The 21,423-nt window shown below is 39.4% G+C and overlaps 1 protein-coding gene across 1 annotated transcript in view; it reads left to right on the top strand.

The window, feature by feature from the left end:
- SNX4 (sorting nexin 4) overlaps nt 1-21,160 on the top strand; it is a 34,523-nt gene extending 13,363 nt beyond the window's left edge. The window contains exons 6-14 of the mRNA XM_082055856.1: nt 3,172-3,227; nt 7,772-7,844; nt 9,367-9,428; nt 10,903-10,968; nt 15,063-15,152; nt 16,407-16,506; nt 17,300-17,445; nt 18,793-18,907; nt 19,233-21,160. Coding sequence (XP_081911982.1) covers nt 3,172-3,227; nt 7,772-7,844; nt 9,367-9,428; nt 10,903-10,968; nt 15,063-15,152; nt 16,407-16,506; nt 17,300-17,445; nt 18,793-18,907; nt 19,233-19,280 — 756 coding nt within the window. The 3' untranslated portion in view covers nt 19,281-21,160. The remainder of the gene's footprint in view (nt 1-3,171; nt 3,228-7,771; nt 7,845-9,366; nt 9,429-10,902; nt 10,969-15,062; nt 15,153-16,406; nt 16,507-17,299; nt 17,446-18,792; nt 18,908-19,232) is intronic.
- Nucleotides 21,161-21,423: the final 263 nt, after the last annotated feature.

Genomic DNA, 21,423 nt, shown 5'->3' with positions numbered 1-21,423 from the left:
GGTCAACTCTCATGAAATCACAACTGAAAACTAGGTAGATTATGAAGAATTATTTTGAATAGTAGGAGCTAAAGAAAATCACTGGTGTTCTGATCCTCAATGTCCAAGGGGCTTTGATACTGACACTTAATGTTGGTAACTTAACTTGACAATAATTCTCTTCCATCATGGTAGGGCTTGCATATTGCTAGTATTCATAATATAAAAAATGTAAAGCTCTCAAGCTGTATTTTTCTAGTCAACACATCTTTATTTCAACTTACACTGTAAGAGTTCAGAAGGTTTTTACTGGCAAGGTATGTTCAGGAGTGCACACAGTGACGTGTGCATAAAATAAAACTCATAGCAGAGTGCTGAGAATATTTGCCTACCTGAAACCATATAGTAGATTAAATGAGAGATGAGCAAGTCCTGTCTTCCTTCTAGATTTGATCACATGTGTAGTTTCCTTTCAACAGTTCCTGTTTTCTTAGTAAAGAAAAATAACTTTTTGTAAAAGCCTGGGAAAGGGCATCTTCTCTTTATTCAACATCTGAATTATAAACTCCTCAAGATTGGAGGTTATTTAGCACTACATAGGAGAACAAACCCCTGTTCACTACATGTTTTAGACTAGAACCAGACCACTGGTTTACATGCTGCTGCTGTCTCTGCTGCTAATGCATTAAAGCAGGATGTGTCTTTTGTCCCAAAGGGCTTGAACCCGGCTAACTAAACTTTAAATTAGGCATTAATGCAGTGTAGCATGTTATAGTTGAATGTTGATGTTGGAGACTTTGTTTACTCTGCCAACTGTATGATTAAATCATGCCTCTCCTCCCTTCTGCCTCCAGCACTTAATTTTGTTTTTTAAGGGATTTTTTTGCTTGGGATTTTAACCCTTTGTTTAGGAAGGAGAAAATTCCTATCTTTAGTCTACTTAAATGATTGTAGGATCATAGTAGGAGTTAGTTGTCTGAAAACTCCTTGGCTGTACGTCATTTGATGGGGAGTTCATCTCTAAAATGCTTGTGTGTATTACCCTTAAATCAAGTTTAAGACTGGACAACTGTTTTTCTAGCAGTGTAACTTTGGTGCAAATGCTCGAAAGTGATGTGTGGGAGTTACTGTGCTGTTAATGGCAAGAAGGAAATAACCCTACTTAGATAGCTGAGCATTGGCAGAATCTTGGTTCCTGCCTGAGAGTGCTTGTGTACTGCTGAACTCTTCCTTCAGAGCACTATGTGTGTCTGTAACAAAAGGCAAAAACTTGCCCTGGAAATGTAACGTAGGAAGCGATACTTTTCAAGTGTAACCTCTTGAATGTGCGTGCTGTCCCAACAAACTCAAATGGCTTTGGTGCCTGCTGTTTGAATATAAGCACAGTATTTTGTGAAATAGCTGCTTAGAGGGAAGGACTCTGATTTAAAGTCAGTGTACCCAGGTGCTGTTTGTACTGTGAGAAATGTGTGAGTAGTACATGTAGGTGTGTCTGCACGGCCTGGAATCAACCTGGCTTGTGTAATGACTTGTTGGGCTGTAGCAGTGGAGATCCAAGGCCATATAAATCCGTGGAGCACTCTGAATGATCCTAAAGGCTGGCACTTGTGGTTACTGCAGTGTTTTGTGTTCCTTGTGCTGTCCTGGACACGCTTCCCAATGGTGCCTTTGTCTTCCCTTTGCAAAATATTCTTGAAGGAGCACTGTGTGTGGCAGTGACAATGCACCTGTTTTTTTCCAATATCAGTTGGTCCTAGTCTTGCAGGTTTCATTTGCTTACATTAGGTTTAAGGATTGTTTTGTGTTGGTGGTTTAGTGATTGGAGGACAGCTAAAGTTAGCAAGATTTCCATCAGTACCTCTCATCGTAGTTGCAAGACAAAAGCTGCTTTTCTGTCAATTTAAATGCTTTCCTAAGTGTCCTCCAGATATGGAAGTGAAAGGAACTTGCAGTGATACTCAAATATGGGATCTTCTGCTCAGCCCCAATGCAGTGGGAGGTGAAACAAACTGTGCCTGTCTCATCTGCAGAAGCTATTGCAAGGGTCCTAAAGGAAGGACTCTGGTCTTAGTTTGGGAAAACACTGTGTTTCTTTCAGTGTCAAATTCAAAATAGCTCTTCAGGCTCAGAGTTGGCTGTAACAGTGTGCAAAATATTCCTGTGTCATACACCAGCACTAACAAATATGGTGAAGTAACTGGCTGACAGCAGTTGTGGCACAGTCTGGCTCAAAGAGAACACTGCAGGAAATCTATATACCCCACAAGATGTGTTTATTTTTCTTTCCCTGAAAAGAGGGGTGTTTTCATCAAAAGTAAACTCCAGCCATTTTCCTGGGGTTGGAGTTTTCATGTAGTATAGATGAGCCCTAAGTGAGCTGTGTGGAAAATGCCATATAGAAATTAGAAGTTGTGGTGATACAGGTCCTCTGTGGGTGAGGCTGGGATATCTAATCTGTGTTGGAGTCAATACCCGTTGGGCAGTTTAATGTTCAATTAAACCGAAACCACCTCCTTAGAGAGGTTCCATACTGCTGTTGCAGTCATTGGTAAACCAACATCTCAAAGTAGCCAACTACCTTTTTAATTAGGTATTGAACTTTAGAGATTTATATATGCTCTGTTATAGAAAATAACATTGCATTAAGAATGCCTCTATTCTGATATACAAATTACATATTTTCTGTAAAGCAAGTCATAAAATAAAGAGAACACCACATATAAGATTTTGTTTTCACTGGGGAACTGTTCCTGGTAATAAAGAGCATATAGAGGTCACTCTGCCACTAGTTTTATTTTGGTTTAAAAAATATAAAATAGTTTGTCCATATGGTCTTGTGTTACCCGATTGCTTCATCTAAAAAGAATGTAGGGTTGTGTATCTTAACTCTGTGATTTGTGTAACATTTTAGGAAGGGACTATTTTTGTGGGATTTGGATTATACCAGCTTAATTTAGTTGATACTGTTTACACCCTAGTTCACCAAAATAGCTTAGTGGGCTTTTTTACTTTTTAATGAAAAAAATTCGGACATGCAGGGCAGCTACTTGTTCAATGCTTGAAGGATTAAATATGCCAGGGAGGCAGAACTTTTTTCTAATGGTGCTGCCAGAAGGCTGAGATTTTTTTTTTTGGTCACTGAAATTTAATTGCATTAAATTAACAAAATGTGTTTTTTCCCTTTTTTTTCAGGCAGATTCCAGATTAAAAGCTCTTAATGCAACATTCAGAGTGAAAAACCCAGACAAGTAAGATTCCACATCCTTCTTCCTGTGTTTTCCCTTTTTCACTTAAAACCGTAACTTCAGATGACAGAATATTCTATATCCTTAGAATAAGTTCAGAAAAGAAAAATTATCTTTCTGCACTTCAAATCTTAACAGAAACCCAAGAAGGAGGTAGTGTGAAAAGATTTGATAAATCCTGTGCCTAGGAGTAGGAAACATTCAGAAAAATGCCATAGCTTTATGCAAAATGAGTCTTCCATTTTAGCTGGATTAAAAGGAAGGGTTACATGAAAACTGACTCTGAAGAAGAACCTCTTAATATTTGTTTGTAAAGAAAGCTTTGCAAGCGTGAACAGAGTACAGATATATAGGAGGTCTTCCCAAAATCGACTAGTGTGCAATTCTGGATGATGCACCCTGATGTTGCAGTTCAGAGTTCTCTTCAATGTGCCACTCTTCACAGGTGCTTTTGGGAGCCTGGAGGTCAGTTCAGCTCTGTTGCAGTTTAAGAAGCTCTGGGACAGGCACTAGAGCAACTGGCTAGATCAAAAAAATGATCAGAGTTGTCAGGGTATGTAGTGGGACATTCATCACACCCTAGGTGATGTGAGAAGGGTAAAATTAGTTTCTACTTCTGTGATAGTTAGAAACATCAGTGTGCAGGAAGAGGGTGAAGAGATGTTGCGGTTTGCCAGCTATAAGCCATAGAGACCTGTATGAAATGCCCTTTGGGGTTCATCTGCTGTCCCACAGTGGCAATAGGAGATGCTGTTTAGGGAATGACCAGCCATATGCCTGAGTGCTTTCTTCTGCCTGCTCCTATTGTACTTCTCTAGCCTCTATGGATATTGTATTAAGGATGTGAGAGGGTACATACCTTTCTGTACCTCTTATCTGTGAATTGGTGCACTCACTCTTTTATTGTTTGCTTTTGCAGCCTTCTGTGGCAGCAAGGAAGCTTTTAGCTGGGGTTTAATATAAGAGATAACAGTCACCAATGATATCAAAAGACAGTAATTCTCTCAGTAGCTACAGGTGAAACTGGTCCCTTATTTGAATGCTTCATCCTCAGTCTTCATCTGTAGCTTGGACTTAAGCCTTTTCTGCTTTCACAGCAGGGAGACTTAGCCAGGAGCCTGCCTGTAGGCATAGGTGGGCGAGACTGGTTAAGGCTGAGGTGAGGAATATACTGTTATCTTTTGAGTTAACTTAATGTTTTGGAAAGCAAACCTGTTGTGAGAAGTGGCTTGGTAAAAAGCAGGAAAAGAGTTAATACAAGGAAAACGTGAGGAAGGGCTTGTAACCAAACCAGTCCCTGAGTATCTGTCTCTCAATAGAGACTTCACAGCACTGAAGAAATCTGGCACGTGCTTTCTATTATATTCTGCCAGCTACATAGCTTCCAAATTGAACTTTTGGATACAAGTTGTTTAATAAATAACTGATGAGCATAACTTTTTTTTAATTCCTGGAGAGCATTTGGTATGGTGTGTGCAGCTCTAACAGGCAGAATAGTGCCCTGCTCTGCCCAGCATGCTTAATGCTCGAGCTGCCTGGAATCTGACACTTTACCCCTCGGTTACCTTTGGTGCTTGCGTGACTGGCTGGTAAAGTGTGTTGAGCAAGCTCACCTTGCTGAAACCAGAGATGTGACCGCTGTGGGGAGTGTAGGCTTTCAAGTTGCTGGACCAGGAAGGGTTCAGGTGAAGAAGAGCTGCAGCTCCCTGTCCAGATTGCCTTGCAGTGCTGTGGAGCTGCACCCGTCAGCTTAGAGCAGCCTGAGGAGCTTTAAACAGCTGAAACAATGCTGCCAATATTTCAATATAGACTGGAAACTAAACCTTCTCCCAATGGGAAGCAATTAATGATGGAATTTTATATAGTGATAAAAACGTGATATTCTGATACTCAGAGGTAAATTTGTATCTACTGCAGCCCTCTCTAATTCAGCCTCATGGCGCCCATCCTGTTCTTCTCCTTCTGTGCAGTAGCTTTCTTCTTGGTGAAAAGTTTCTCAAGAAGACCCTAAATCCTTTCCTAAGCCAGAATTTAAACAAAGAGTAACTTTGGTTTGTTTGTGTTTTTTGTTTTTGTTTATTTGTCTGGTTGGTTGTCGAGTGTCTTGTTCTTTAGTAAACTCTTCCTTTCTTGTAGTGTTGATACCTTCCTTCACAAAACAGGACAATGGTGCTGCCCTTCCTGGTGTAGGGAGGAGTTCTGCTGAGCAAAATGCACAGAGTAGATAACTGATACTGAAATACTGTCTCCTATAAATAACCTTTTCTTTGCTGTTACCATAAAAGATATTTTTGAGAAGAAACGTAGTGGTGTTCCTACAGAAATGTGACCTGATCAGTTCTTCATTTGTCTGAAGACAATTAAACAGCTCAATTAAATCTTTAGACTGGTAATGTTGCAGAATCAGTAAAACCAATGGAAAAGCAGTGGGCTTGCTTCAGTTGCTGAGTATCAAAACTGTCTTGTTTCACACTTTAGTTGTTATGATCCACTAGGAAATAAACAACCCTTGGTGTGCCTCACCAAACTCAATTTGAAATTACTTTAATTATGTAATTTCTATATGTGAGCAATGAGTAGGACTTAAGCAAATACTTGAGAAATAAACTTTTGATCTGCAACACCACTAGTTTCTTAAAACCCCTTTTTTTCTGAAAGATTATATTTGTAAAATTTTGAATCTTCATGGAAGATCAGGCAAAAAATAGCATCACTTTGGTTTATGTTTTTCTGAGACAATAAAAAGACAGCTTGGTTCTGAAGTGGTGACTTTTTTGTTAATTATTATAATTAACAAAATTATTAATTATTATTATATGGAGGAGGAATTGGCACAGGAGAAGATGTATTGCTGCTGGGGTCCAGGATACTGGAAGTTCTCTTAGGTTGCTGACTCTTGCCTTTAGGGAGTACGGCATTCCTGGAAGTTTTCTTGCCACAAAACAGGATAAATAAAACTTTTCATTATGAATTTCTGGAGTGGAAAGAGGAGTCTTCCCGAGCTGAAGGCATGCTTTTTAATCTTTTGTTTTTAGTTTAATTATTTCAAATATCTTCACTGTGCATGTCTGCAGCTGTCCAACATGCAGCCCTAGTGCATATTTTATAAAGTGTAAACTGAAATGATTGCTCGCTAAACCCCACTGTGCAGCTCAATGACTGGTTTTATCCCATACACTTTCTCTACTGGCTTTTAAATCTTTTCATGTACTTTAACCCGGTGTGTGTCATAATCTTATAAAAGATGCTCCTTGGAGATCAAAAATATTAGAAATGGTAGTAAAGCTCCTTCTTCCTGAATGTGAGGGGGAGAATATTTTAGGGGAAGACTTCCTGGCAGGGGAAGAAGAGGTGTTAAATGAAAAACCCTGGAATTTCATACTTGGTCACACAGAACAAGTGACCTGACACATTTCAGTAAGACCTCTCAGGTAAAACTGTTCTGAAACACAAAGCCTGACTGTGTGCCTGCTGTGGGAGGGAGGGCTGAAGGTTTTAATGCTCGGACATCAACCTGGAAGGCTAATCTCATTCTCCCGTTCCTTAATTTGAGTTGTGTTCTTATGTGTCTGTTTATTTTCAGATCATTGTTCAGTAATTTAGGTAAAGCTGTTTGTGGCTTCCCCTCTGGATGAAATACACATTCCTGTGCACCAAAGTAGGTCACCAGTCAGACTTGTGTGTAGCAGGGAGGGTTTACGTGTATGGAAGAGGCTGTTGCAGTGGCTTAGTTGGTTACCTGTCACTAACAAAGCTGTGGCAACTGATCCAGCCTTGTCATGAGCACGAGCTAAATATATTGACTTAAACTACCACCAAGGCTTAACTAGGGTGGTGGATAAAAGGCCTCTTTCCTTCAGCAGTGGCAGGCCAGCAGCCTGTGTGTCCCTTGCAGAGGTGACTGGTGCTTCACTAAGCTGGAGTAACTTGGTCGCTTTTAGCCTTGTGTGGCTCTTGTGCAGGTACAGGTCTCTGTAGGGTTTTGTGTGTAACTAGTTCCAGTTACTGTACGGCTTAGCCTTAGGGGAACTGTGGTAATTGTGAGTGATTCTGTGAACTTCTGAAAGGCTGTATTAAAAACTGGCTGGATAGCAGCTTGAAAGTGAAGTAGCTTTGTCAGGACAGAAATATTAATACATTTTTATTAAGAAATATGTATGCTTCAGCAGACTTTAGCTTTGTATTATTTGAAGCTTTCCTATTCTTTCCTGTTGACTCATGCTTGCTTTTATAAATCCTATGTTTTAAAAAAGCTGATACCCAATACAATTATGTAATAATTTCAGTTAACTACTTGTAGTTCATACAAATGTATCTCTTAAATTGTTCTGAACTTCCATTTACATAAAAAATGTTATGCAAGTGTTGGGTTGTTCACTTTAGGGAAATTAAACTCTGCAGTCACTTTTTTAGGAGTCTTTAGATAATTCCACCTCAGCATAATTCATGCTGTGTCTCGCTGGCTGTGGCATTGTGGCTCTATCTGACGTTCTGTCACACTTGCTTTCATGATGCCTAATGATGTACTATCTGTTTCCTGTTCCCAGGAGATTTACTGAACTAAAACACTATAGCGATGAACTGCAGTCTGTCATATCACACCTTCTGAGAGTGAGAGCTGTAAGTATTTCCCATGTGTGTCGTGACAAACAGTATAATTCATTTCCGAGGCAGTATTTCTTGTTCAGTCAAGAGAACTGGTGTATCTGCTCTAGAGCAAGGGCAGTTTTGCCTGAGGAGTCTGGCTCTGGAGCAGGAGGTGGCAAGGAGGAGGTGCTGATTTAGTACAGATTTGGGGAGGGGAAGAATTCCCAATGTTATTGTCAAGTTTGGCGGTCATCAGAGGAGCAAACATATACATGTTGCTAATCTGCCTGCTCCCCTGATGGTCACATGTTGGAGGGAGGTGTTTTAAAGTGAATCAAGGTATTTGCTTCTCTCTACTCAGCAGACAAGTTGCTTTTGCTGCATGTCTGGGCTGGGAAGGGCCCCAAAACACTTTTTTCTGGTCAGACATATTAATACTTAGTTTTCCACAGATTGTAGTATGAATCGTGTGTGCTTCCCAGCACACTTCTTCTTTCTTTGGCTTGTTCTTTGCTCTGTAGTGAATAATGTTCTTTCTAACTATGAGAACAATTATGTCATGTGTCAAGATACTCTATGGGTTGAGAATGGAAGTTTTTTTTTTTTTAAAGCCATAAAAAGGTAATGGGAAATTACAATTCCAATAATGAGGAGCATGATCCTGCTTTTTAGTATGTTCAACAGGGATTTAATTTTTGATGGAAACTGTGCGGCGTAGAGGACAGTAACTGATTGCTGTGTTGAGCTGAGGTCCTTGAGAGGATTAATCACTGGTGTTGTACTGACAGTGGCTTTTACTCAGGGCAATATGTGCATGAGATCTGTTGGGCAATTTGTTTGTTTCCTTTTTACTGCTTTGACAGACCAATAATGGTAACTCTTACCGAGCTTCAGTCTCATTCATTGGTACGTCACAGTTACAAGGGCATTATCTGGATTACAAGTCACTCTTCAGAGTGTACATGTGGTCCCTTCTTCTGAGGATGTTGCCAGTGTTGTAGCACTGGCTGCAGCAGGCACTGACTCTCCGAACAGCTGAAATGACATATCTAGCTTGAGCAGTAAGGTCTGCAATGGATATAGCTTATTTCCTTTGTTTTACTGAGCTGGATGGAAAAATCAAGTCACTTGTTACAGTTTAGCTGAAGCTTTCCCTACATTCTTGGTGTCAGGATGGACTTTTGTTTTGCTATCTTTGTGTTAAATAAGCAAGTGTGTATATAAATTTGGCATTATTTGGGTGAAGGAGAGTATGCCTTACATCTGGTTTTCAAAAACTGAAGGTAACTTGATGATTTGTGATCTTCATAGACGTATCCTATACATGGGCACCTCCAAAGAAATATGTGAAATGTTACTTTTCAATATAGCATTGACTGTGACTTCAGTCTTCAAAGACTTAATGCTGTTGATTTTTCCTTCAGTAGTGGCTTAGATTTAGGCTTAACCTTGTTTATCTGTATAAAAACATTAAGGCTTTATCTTGAAGTTTGTATATGGTTTTCACAAAGGAATTGCACTTAAAATTGATGACCAAAAATTGACTCTGTTTTAGAGGGTAGCAGACCGGCTCTATGGTGTCTATAAAGTCCATGGCAACTATGGAAGAGTATTCAGGTAAGAGTCAATCCATTTTTTAAATATGTACATAGGAGAGATGTGTGTATATAGAGTAGGGGATTTGTTGGTTATGTTGTTACGCTTTTGAAAAGTGTATCTGAAACATTTAAATGCCTGCCTTGAAAAACTTCACGTTGCAGTTCAAATGAGTTTTCTGTGTTGGATAAAGCGATCTCCAGATCTGCTGAGCTTAGTTTCAAGTGGAAGATTTTAGCTTTTTGTTTTGTGTTTCAGACCCTTGGGGCTTTTGGTTTTACATTGGCGTTCTGTATCTTCAGAGAGTAACTTGCTGCCTGTTTTCATGCAGTTGTCTCTGAAAAGCTTCTAGGTACTTTTAAGGATTAAAAATCAACAACTATATCTGTTATTTTTAAAGTGAATTTGCCAATGTTTTTTTGATTTATATGAGTGAATTGCGTGCTCCAGTTTTCCATCTCGCTGGAGAATTAAAGAATCTAAACTTCTGGTTAAGGGAAACCTCTTGCTTCTACACACTGTTCAAGTGCTAAATTTAATTCTCAGGGTTAATGGATTGCAGATGTCTTTCTTGTTGGGGGTTTTAAAGTGAAATTAGGTGTAGTTCTGTAATAACACAAAGACAAACAAATGTCAACATCAGCAGAGTGGAATGTTTATGAAAAAGTGAAGGACGGGATAGATGCATTAGACATAAATTATGTGAAATATAAGGGGACTTACTCCTTTTTTCTTGTAAAAAGAGTGGTGGGCGTAATTCTGGTAACTAAGAAATCTCATAAGGTTTCACAAAGCTGAGAACACCATTAAAATTGCAGTGTACGTACTTGATGGCCAGAACAAGGCTCTTGCTATCTTTATTGCAGCTCTGTTTCCGTCTCTATCTAAATGATCTCCCCAATGTGAATAGGTAGTTGCAGTAATGAGAGGATTGCAAGTTATTTTTTTAATGAATAAGAACTCAACAGCAATTTACTATGAAAATAGAAAATGACATACAGCAAAGAGTTTCAGGAGCAGTAAAATGCTTGCAAATGTCAAAGCTCACCTGGTTTTTGGAATGAAAGGCTTCTATCTGATGTGTCATGAGTCTGGAAAGCTTAGTTTCTTCTTGATGAGCATGTTAGACCAAATTCTGGTTTAGAAAGTTCCCTCTTTTTCTTTCCCTGTTTAAGTGTTAGTATTGTGTTGGTTTTATGTGTGTGTTTGTTTTGTTTTTAAATTGAATTGTATCTATTTAAATGAAAACCAATCCCAAACTTCAGTATATTTGTGAGGATAAGTTTAGGTGGCAGGGACAATTGTGCTGAAAATCGCCTTGCCACATTGTCAGTGTTGCTGCTTAAGTTCAGAGGAAGAAAAGAGGTTGGCTAAGCCAGGCTCTGAGGCAATTTCTATTCAGGTGTCACCTGGAAAGAAACTATATACAGGATGCAGCTTATTAACTTCCTTACCCTTCATGTGTGATGTTGTTTCTCATTTGTTTTTCCTACAGTGAGTGGAGTGCAATAGAAAAGGAGATGGGGGATGGGTTGCAGAGTGCTGGCCACCACATGGATGTGTAAGTACTGACTGAATATCTGATAGTTTGATGTAAGCCAGATGTAGAACTCTCCCTCTTTCCTCTCTTTTCCCTCAATCCCAAAGTACATAATGAGTAGAGTACCAGGAAAGTTGGGGGCGCGTTGTTTTTAGGTTTAGGGTGTTTCTGTGGCTTAGATACAGGCACAATTTTAGCATCTATGTACTGTATTAAGTAGCTCAAAAGGTCTCCGGAGAACCAGAGGGATTTCTTTTTTTATTATTATTTTGAAATTGTAGAGGTGTTTGGAATTCTTCCAGTTTTTCTTCTAAGCTACTATGCCAGAAACTGGTGGAATACAACTTTAATGTACTGCAGACCTGATGAGATCCATTTGGTTTTGATAGCAGCATTTTGTACCATGCAGTAGATGGTAGATAGATTTGGACTTAATTACAGAAAGTTAAGAAATGTAATTAATCAGCACTGAAACACTAATGTTAGAGTCTTGAAATAAATACTGACTGGATGTAATAAAGTAGAAAATCCTCCCTCCTTGCATCTTTAGAGTCAGTTGGCAGAGTATACAAAACAGAGCTTCAAAATAAGAGTCTAGCACTTCAGAGGGCTCGCAGAAGTGGTATTCTGGGCTTGTGCTTTCTGCTTTTCAGATAGTCGTACATAGTAAGTGAAACAGTGTAACTTCTCATTGCTCTGATTCCGCTTCTGTAATCGCACAGTACACATAAGTAACAACTCCATCAAGAGATGGAAGCTGTTCACATCTTCATGCAGCATTCTTACTGATAAAGTGTAATTTCTGTTGAAGTTACCACTTTAGTTTACAGCGCAGATTTATGTATGTACTACTGCCTGCTTGTACTTGGTGTTATGCCTTGTCAGCTGGAAGGGTATGAAGAAACATGCTAAACTCTGCCCTCATCTTCTTCAGAATAATTATGTTTTAATGACATCTGTAAGAATTTGAACCCCTCTGAATAATTTATTCACACTTGTGTGTTTTGGCTAACATGGTGGTTTGCACCCCAAAAAAATGCTGTAATAGTTTTCAGACAGAGGGCTCTGGTGAGAATGAAGAAATGGAGAATGCGTTCTGCTTTCAGAAGAAAATTGAAGTAGAAGTGGAATACAATGATAAGCAACTACTACAGTATGCAGACATTAAATTACAAAAACATGGTATAATATAGAGGAGTTAAGGCAGCACAAGTAGGTTTTCGGTGGTTCAGATACACCACACTGAGATGTCAAACATGTAACCAGCTAAAAGAAGTAGGTCTTACTTCTCAGTCAGGGGGCTGAACCCCCTCCAGACATCTGAGATATTTAATGTTTCTGTCAGTGACACAGTCAGGGTTAAAGATCCAGAGTAATGACAGTGAGTTTCTGGGTAACTGTAATCGCTGCATGGGGTCTGAGGTAGCTTTCCTTGTCTGTTGGCTCTTCTGCTCTGGCACTCTGTACAACAATCATCTCTTAGTGACGATCAAGCAAGAAGCAGCAGTGGTGAGATTCAGGAACTTGTTCAGTGACCCGTGCTGTTTCCCACCAGTAGGTATCATATCTGGGCTCTCTTGAAAGTGTAACTTACCAGCACAGTTACCATTCCCATAACATGAGACGGGAGTTTATTGCAACAGAAAGCTATTTCACAAAGGTTGCCTAATATAGATGTGAAACTTCAAGGCTAATTTAATTATTCTCTATCTATTCCATATGCTGTGGTTATTACTAGATGTTTATTTAAACTTTTGAGTTGTTGTTGTTGTTTAGTATGATCTAAAACTGCTTAGTATTTGGAGAAGGCATCCCAAAGTACCTCTGGGTGTGTGTTGTATGACAGGATGAGGCTTGCTAAAGTAATAGAAAATGAGAGTATGCTGAGAAAGCTTGAGTGAATGGCTATAACTCTGTCATTTAAAAGATGAAAGAAAAATATACCAGACCCTTGACTTTTGTTCTTTGTGCTATTAATGAGTTGTCCTTTATCTCTGTATTAACTAGGCTGTCATGACAGGTGGAAGCAGTCTAAACTAAAACAGGGGTTTAGTTGATGATTCCCGTGAAGAGTGGAAACATATTGGGTACCTTCACTGCAGTGTTTCTCCTTAAGATTTTCCTTGGTTTGCCTCCCTGCTTAGGACAAACCAGTATTTAAACTTCAGCTTAGGCAGCCCAAAATATAGCTTGTCTTACTATTTTTTTCCTCAAATCAAACTGAAGTGTCATTATGAAAACCCTGTATAGATAAGGTAGGGTTTTGTTTGGTGGGTTTTTGTTTGTTTTTTGGAGAGTTGTTCTGCCACAGATGAGCTCTAGCACTGCTCTAAACTTAGAACTTACTTGAAACTGAAATGTCCCATCTGCTGCTTTGAGAAATCTAACCACTATACTAAAATTAATGCACTTAAGAACTTAAAAATAGAGAGGGTAAGCCACTTATGACCTGTGTGGCTGCAGGATTTTTTCAGACCACGTATATTTTTCAACAGTTTGTACTTCTTCTTTATTAATGTGAATTTGCATTCTGCCTGTTGTTTTATCTCTACCTAAACTAATATGCTGTTGCTGGTCACTTCATCTGTTATGCTTATTTGTCACCAGTAGCCCTAGTAGGGCTTTTCCTGGGTGTGCTATGTCTTTGATTTTGCAGAGATTCAAAACAACTCATCTTGCTTCCAAACTTAAAAATTCATACTTGAAGAGATGGGCATGTCTACAACTCTTCCTCAGGCTTCACATTCTTCCAGTTACTCTGGAAGTAGCCACTCGCTCTTTGAAGAGCCATAGTCTGCACACCATCCTGAGCAGCCCTGAGGGTGGTAATAACAACTTTCAGGAGCATCTCCCTTAGATGCCCAGGAGTCTAAGTGATATTGTTGTTCCTTTTAGAGCTAGCAAGAGGGATTTCTTGTTCTATCCCAGGTCATATTACCAGTTCCCTTTCAGCTTGAGACTCTGCCCTCTTCTTCTGTAGAGACAGTTACTGGAGAGGCACAGGAGGAAAGGGAGAAATTCAGACTTTGCAAAATCTTTCAAGCCAAGAGACATTGTAATGAACATTTGAGTTACAGTGTGCTGGTCACCAGACAAGCATGGGCATGTGCTCTCTTCAGAGCGCCTGCAGCTCTGCAGGGGATTGCCACATACTTGAGAATCCAGACTGAGCTGGCAGAGTAGATGGAGTTTGTCATGGGATCTCATTGATTCTCTTTTATCGCCAGTGGCACGTGCCCTGTATTGCCAGCTAAAGTGGCCTGTTCTATTTCTGTCACTGTGCCAAGTGAGATGTGCTGTTCCCTCTTAGCTGTAGGCCTGTGTCTGCAGTTGTGTCCAAGCACAGTCATCTCAGTTAGTGAGACCCTATTAAATACTGTCCAATAAGCAATATTAACCAGAAAAAGGAAGTGCTTTTTTCCGTTTTTAGGAGACGTCAGCTTAAGTGACGAAATTCTTACTGAATGCAAGAGCTGCAGAGTTGGTCCAAGCCCTTGTACTTCAGATTTCTCCCTAAAAGGCAGGTTTAAACTTCTTGTTGCTCTGAATTGATATGCCTGACTTACATAGCAGACAAAGCAATGCACTATCAAGGAGCTGAAGGACTCAGTGTTGTGGTGTTCAGAGCACCACTGTGAGTTCTGTTGTACTCAGGCTGAATAATGAGCAGTGGAAGCAGCCTTTTAAATACTGCCTCTTTGCTTTTCAGAAGGTACAGTGCTTGTGTTCCTGTGCCTTAATGCTTTAGGCCTTGCAGGGTTTCTTCTGCACTATGTCTCTTCTGTCTTGGTGCTGCCTATTGACAGTTCACTGAAGAAATGGAATAAATTGTTTTCCTTTCCTTTAATAAAAACTGTCTCGTCTTCAGCAGGAAACTTATGGTAGATCTTGTTGTAGTCAGAAGATTTGATGTAGTAACAACCAAAGAAACAGAAGTGTTTATATAGCTGATTCAGAGCTAAATTAAAAACAAAGGAAAAACTGCTTTTGGAAGTGCCTTTCACTGCTTTACTTTGTGACCGGTGTTTCAGGTGTCTTCCTTTCCTGCTGTATGCTTAGTCCTTAAAAGGTTAACTTAAGGGGCTTTGTATTTAACCGTTGCTGTTTTTCACCAGATATGCAGCTTCTATTGATGACATACTGGAAGAAGAGGAACATTATGCAGATCAGCTGAAAGAATATCTCTTCTATGCAGAGGCACTACGGTATGTATAGAAGTGTACAGCTCAAATGGAAGCTGTACTCCTTTTCTCTGTACATTGGGTTGATACAGAATTTCATTTGGTATCCTCTTCTGTTCTCTGAGAAGCGGGAATGTCAGTGTTGTAGAATCAGAATCTGCATGTTCTCGCCGCTTGCTTGTGTTTGATTGCCATGTGGGTGGCAATAAAAATTAGAACTGAGCTGATCAGCAGTGAAGCAACAGAAATGTTAAGTGTGTATACTATGAAAGGTAATGCTGTTTATTCCCCTGATTACACTATTTCTTTGGCTTCTGCAAAATAATGCCCCAATGTACTGAAAGCTTCAGCTTTCATATGAGATAGGCCAAACAGAGCTGTCACAGCCCTTACAAATTCCAGCAAGTTTCAAAGTGCCTTGTACAACTTTCATCTGCTGTACAGTGTTGTGCATCTAAATACTGAGGGTTTTAAAATTTTTTTTATAACATTAGCCTTCATAGGGCAGTCCTTATAAGTGTGGATACAAAAGCAAATTGCTTTATGCTGTAAGATTGTACCTGAAGCTGTTGTACTGTCCATGGGCTGGCCCTGAACCTCTTGGAGAGGTTCAGTAGTGCAGCAGAGAATTGGGTTGGCGAGTGTGACGGCTGCTGTGTGGGAACCCGGAGCACGAGTAGCCTCTCCTGGGAGACGAACGTGCATCCGGCAGCAGAGTACGGATGTAGCATCCTCAGCCCACACAGGACTGGGACTTACTGCAGGTGGTCAGAGGAAATGTTCCTCTTTTTCCAGATGAAAGGCACTATATGAATCTAGGAGCGCAGTTTCTTGTTTCATTGTTTAAAAAAAATGTGAATAATTTTATGATTGACTGCTACATTGCTGCCGTGATGAGTACCATCTTTAGGTACCTTTTGTCATAGTTATCATTTTTCTGTAATAATTTTTAATAGAACTATTTTATGGTGGTGGTGTTAAGTAGATGGTGGGACTGGTATTGCTGAGAGTGTCTGGGAATGAGTCTAAAAAGAGCAGCAGAAGAGCAGAGTGCTGCTGTACTAAGAACTTTCTTTATACTTTGATCCAAGCTTGCTTAACTACAGCATTTGCAGTTATGTGTTTTGTGATAAGGCTGTTGAATTCAAGCTAGATAAATAACTGAATGTGCTGCCTGCCAAAGAAAAAAAAGCATGGTGTCATTTGTAAAGCTTAAATGGAGGGAAGCGTAGCAAAACAAAGTATTACGTGACAGGTCTTTCATTGCTTACTTTTCAGGGCAGTTTGCAGGAAACATGAACTAATGCAATATGACTTGGAAATGGCTGCACAGGACCTGACATCTAAGAAACAGCAGTGTGAGGAGCTGGCAACAGGAGTGAGTCTTTCCACTTTCTTTTCCAAGATGCCTTTTCAAAATTATTTTTTATTTAAGCCAGCTTACTTAGAATGACATTTAAGTGGCATTGACATGCTGGCTGCTGCTTATGAGAAGCAGTATCATATGAGCTGTAGGCATCTGAGGTTTAAAGTAACTTGGTTCTTTGTGACACAAGCTGTTTGTACTAAATTTATTTTATTGAATACTGAGCAAGTACAGGGTTGCAGGAAATATGACCTGAGCAGTATAATACGAACAACTCTATCCTAAAAATGAAAATTCTGATAGGCTTCCACTCCCTTTTCAAAGGTGGATATTATTGATATGTGGGTAGTCCCTTTTATAGGGACGATAATGTTACTTAAAAATTTATCTTAAAGTGGTAACTTCAAAAAAGTTTAGAAGTCTTAATATTGCTGTTGGATCTGTTGAGTCTCTATATGCAACTACTTTCTTTCTAACACAGAACACAAGATGTGGGTTCTTTCCTACTTGAGCAAGAAAATTGCTCTGAAAGGTTATCTGTGTCAGTGGAATGACTCACTTATGGTCTAGTCCACAGACCAGTCTTAAGAGTTTTAATGTGAAATTACTTCCTCTCTACTTTGCTCAGTCTAATGTGAGCCACTGTACCTCTGTAGTTGCTTATCAATGGGACATTCATGAAATGGAAGTTAAAGCCAAAAATCAGCTGAATAATAAGAATAAGCCCAAACATTGGCAAAAATAACATAATGACTTGTGGCTATGCTCAAGAATCCCAAACCTGGAGTGTCTTTGCTTTTTGTAGACTGTGAGAACATTCTCGCTGAAAGGGATGACCAGCAAGCTCTTCGGGCAGGAAACCCCAGAGCAGAGGGAAGCCAAGATAAAGGTTCTGGAAGAGCAGATACAGGAAGGAGAGGAACAACTTAAGTCTAAAAATCTGGAGGGCAGGTAAATGGGCTTGACTTTTTCAAAGAAAACACAGGGCTTGTCTTAGCGAAGTCTTTGACTGGATGCTCTTGAAGGTGTTTGCATTTTATAAGTGTTTTTAATATATTCTTGGTGTTTATGAGCTGTCTATAAAAGCTCCTGTCAGCTGCAAGCTGTGAAATAAAGTGCAGTACATGCAGTTAGCTTCTGGTCTGAGTGCATGGCTTATGTAAAACCTGATGACTTTCCCAGTGACTGAGCCCACTCTAATGGCTGACTTGCTTGCTTTTATGTTCAGCTAGTAATATGTTTAGCAGGTGGCCTTGTAGGTCTGCAGCTGAATAGCATAAGACTCAAATGCTGATTCAATTCAAATACAGTATTCAGTTTGGTTTATGTGTATGCGTCCTGAGCTCATATTCTGCAACTTCTCATATGGGGGACAAGTAACTCCTGTTTGAAAGATGTTAGAAGTTCTGGTGAGTTGTGTTTGAGTAACTGCTTCTGGGTGCCCTACTTTTTTTCAGGAAGCCAAATGTGAAAAATAGGAACTAACATTCCTAAAGCCATGTGATGGTGTCAGAACATGCTCATCATATAACACAGGGGTTAAATGTGGTATCTCCTAATATGTTGGGATTAGAGCTGGAAAGATAAGACTAGTTCATGAATAGTTCAAAACAACAAAACGCTCAGTAAATGCAGTTTCTTAATCATTTTGACAGAAGTACTGGTGGAGATCTGTTTTTGTAGCTCTGGAAGCAATTTTCAAGTGAATACTTGCCTTGTATGTATAGTCCAGCACAAATGAAAGCTGTGAATTACAGAAATCCACCTCTGTTTTAGTTAAGGAGACCTGAAGGCACATCAAGCAAACCAACACAATTAATTCTGTGAGTGAATTGTTCAAGTCAAATTTGCATTGTAAATGTTTGTACTTGAGTGTCTCAAATGCTGATGACAAGTGAGTTTTCAGGTTGAGAAGACCAAGATTCTGACTTGACAATTGACAAAGAAATGTGCAGTGTTGTGTGCTGAATGTCAGCATAAAGATCTTAGTTACCCAAACAGCATCTAAGGAGAAAAGTGTATTCTAAATTATGCTGGTTCTATGGCAGTGATGCTTACTGGAAAAAAATCCCCAGAACAAAGAACCAAACACATGGGAAACTTACTCTCTAGATTACAAACCTAAAGAAGATGTCAATTATAAAATGAGGACACTGTGGGATGCATGATAACTACAGAACTTGGTTTACTGACTGAAAGATGGAGTGCTTTGTCACACATGGCTTCTCCGCTGAGGGTTCAGAGGAAGGGTGGAAAATGTAAACCAGTTACTAACAGAAATATTGCTTTTAATTCCAGAGACTTTGTGAAAAGTGCCTGGGCTGACATTGAACGGTTTAAAGAACAAAAGAATCATGATTTGAAGGAGGCGCTTATAAACTATGCTGTTATGCAGATTAGCATGTGCAAAAAGGTATGTTTGTGAACGGCCAGGCTAGTGTATATATCATATCAGCGGGGGATCAGATGCAAACCCTCAATAACTAGGAACACTGCGGTCACAGAAGGTTGGAAGTCACTAGCGTGAAACCTCTCACGTATTCTGTCCCACTCTAACTCAGTCCTGTGTTAATGTTGATATATTATAGGCAGTGTGGTCCAATTCCACTGTGGTCTCTGACTTATTCTTGTGGGATGTATTCTGTGTGACTTTTTTGCAGAGTGTTCTGTGAAAGAAGGTCTGTTGATGAGGTTTGCAAAGTATATTTCCTCTTATTGATTTTTAACTTTTTTTAAAGGGAATTCAAGTTTGGACAAACGCAAAGGAATGCTTCAGCAAGATGTGATTATCTGGAAACGAATTCCTCCTCCAAGTGCCAGAGAACGGAAGCACAAATGTATTAACACCAATGTTAAGTTGCTACATGACTTACATATAAATCATGAAATAAATGAGTGAATAGTTTTTCTGCTGATTGTAATTGTTAATAAAGGACAAAAAGGACATGTCATTAAATGTTAAGCCCTGACTGCCACTTCTGTGGCATGTTTTATATGTGGTAGCAAATAATTCAGGGGTAAAAGAGTTACTGAAAACTACAACTCTGTATTGGGGCAAAGGTACAGGGAAAGTTATCCCAGAAAGTATGAACCAAACTGTTCTGAGACTTGTGAAATGCTGTGCTCTGTAATGTGTAGATCACTTCCAGATGCCCTTCTTTTCAGCCCTTGCTGTTTAGAATTTGTAATGCTAAAGGGTGCTTTGTTTTTTTAATGGGACACACGGTTGTGTTCTTGAGGTCTACACTGTAAGAGGGCAAAAAATGAAATATTGTAACACCTAGGGTTCATATTTAAACGCCTTTGCATGTCCATAGAGAAATGTGCTTCTACAGAGTTCAGGTTAAGCAGTCTCAAGCTCCTGAGATGCTTGAAACTCTCTACAGTAGAGGTGTTGTATGATGGTTTGATACGATATTCTGCATTTACTGGTTCTCACTTCAGTTTTGATATGGGCATTGATTTCTTATCAAACTTCTTCCTGCAAGTAAAGGAGACTGGTGATCCAGCTGAGCAGCAAAACCAAAGTCAAAGCTGGTAAGAAGCAGATGCAACTTCTGTTTGGTTGTTTGGAACCTGTTTACACTAGATGTGAATCTGGCCTGTGGTACCTCCTCTTGTAATTGAAGTGGTTTGGTTCTTAAAAGAATAGTTATCAATGAAGATGCTGAAAAAAAGGCCAAACACCTGGTGCAACTTCTGTCATACTTAAAAGCAGTGATGTGCAGAATCCACAATGAACCAAGGTGTCTGGCTCTTGTAATGATGTTTCAGTGTGTGTATGTGTGTGTATATATATATACACACCAATATAACATGATTTGCAGTTACAGGTACTTGCATTAAATGTTTCCAGTTATGAAAAACACCACTGTCTAATAATGGGCTTTTTCTACATACTTAAAAGTTTCTGAAAGTCTTGTGGAATTTGTCAGACTTGATTGCTAGTCCTAGAGGAAGCTTTGTAATATTCTCTTAAAGTGTATTTAATTATTCTGGATTGTAACACTACTCAGATTTTGATTTTTTTTTTTTTTTTTTTAAGAGATACTCCAGGAAGTCCTTGAAAGTTCTTTTGATAAATAATCAACAATTTTGTTACTGGTATGCCCCATGTTACTTTTGTCTCTGCAGCATTTCTTTTCTATAAAACCATTGTAAAGAATTCATAGGCCTGGTGTACACTACAGCTTAAAACTCTGAAGTTAAATGCTGGTTGCTCTGATAATGTGTGTTACCTTGTTCAGACTGTGTGACAGTGACTCTCCTGGCTGAGATGACGTTGGGCAGAAGGAGGTTTCTCCATATGAGACTTACAAGAAGTGCCGTTCTGTTCAGAGGTTGCGGTATCCAGTTCTGATACAGGCTGAAGGACTCTTACATTCCAAACCAAGAAGTTGCACACTTGATGTATTCAGCAAACCTTCTAAAGGAGTGGTGCCTTAATACAATACCGTGAGGCGCTCAGAGTAGGTATTTTTCATGCACTTTGATTTTTGGTAGATCTTTCTGGTGCCTCTTTCCACATCTCACTTGCTGTACAGCTTATTAAATGTATTAGTATGCCTTTTTCCTTGCTAGTTGTACTAAATTTAAGAAGGGAACAAAACAGTTCTTGTAAGTTTTGTGCCAAATAAGCTAAATAAAATTGCTCTTTGATATCTTTGTGATGTTGGGGTCTTTTTTGTAAAAGTGTTCCCTTCCCAATTATGACAACAGCTGTTCAATTTCTTGAAATTGGTTCTTGTCCATCTTGGCTCTCAAATGGCCTCCAAACTGGGGTTTAAAATTCAAGTAAATTGCCCACAACCAGCTTATTCGCCTCTTAGGTGAAGAACAGTGTGTTAAGGCCAAACTCAGATGCTTGTTACAAACCAGCTTTGATCCCTGTTTTGTTTTTGCCCAAACAGAACTGGTTGGCTGAATTTC

Source organism: Streptopelia decaocto (assembly GCF_964273445.1).
Source record: "Streptopelia decaocto genome assembly, chromosome: 6".
NCBI lineage: Eukaryota > Metazoa > Chordata > Aves > Columbiformes > Columbidae > Streptopelia > Streptopelia decaocto.
Note: the sequence above shows the minus strand (reverse complement) of the source record. Positions and strands in the feature narration are given on the sequence as shown.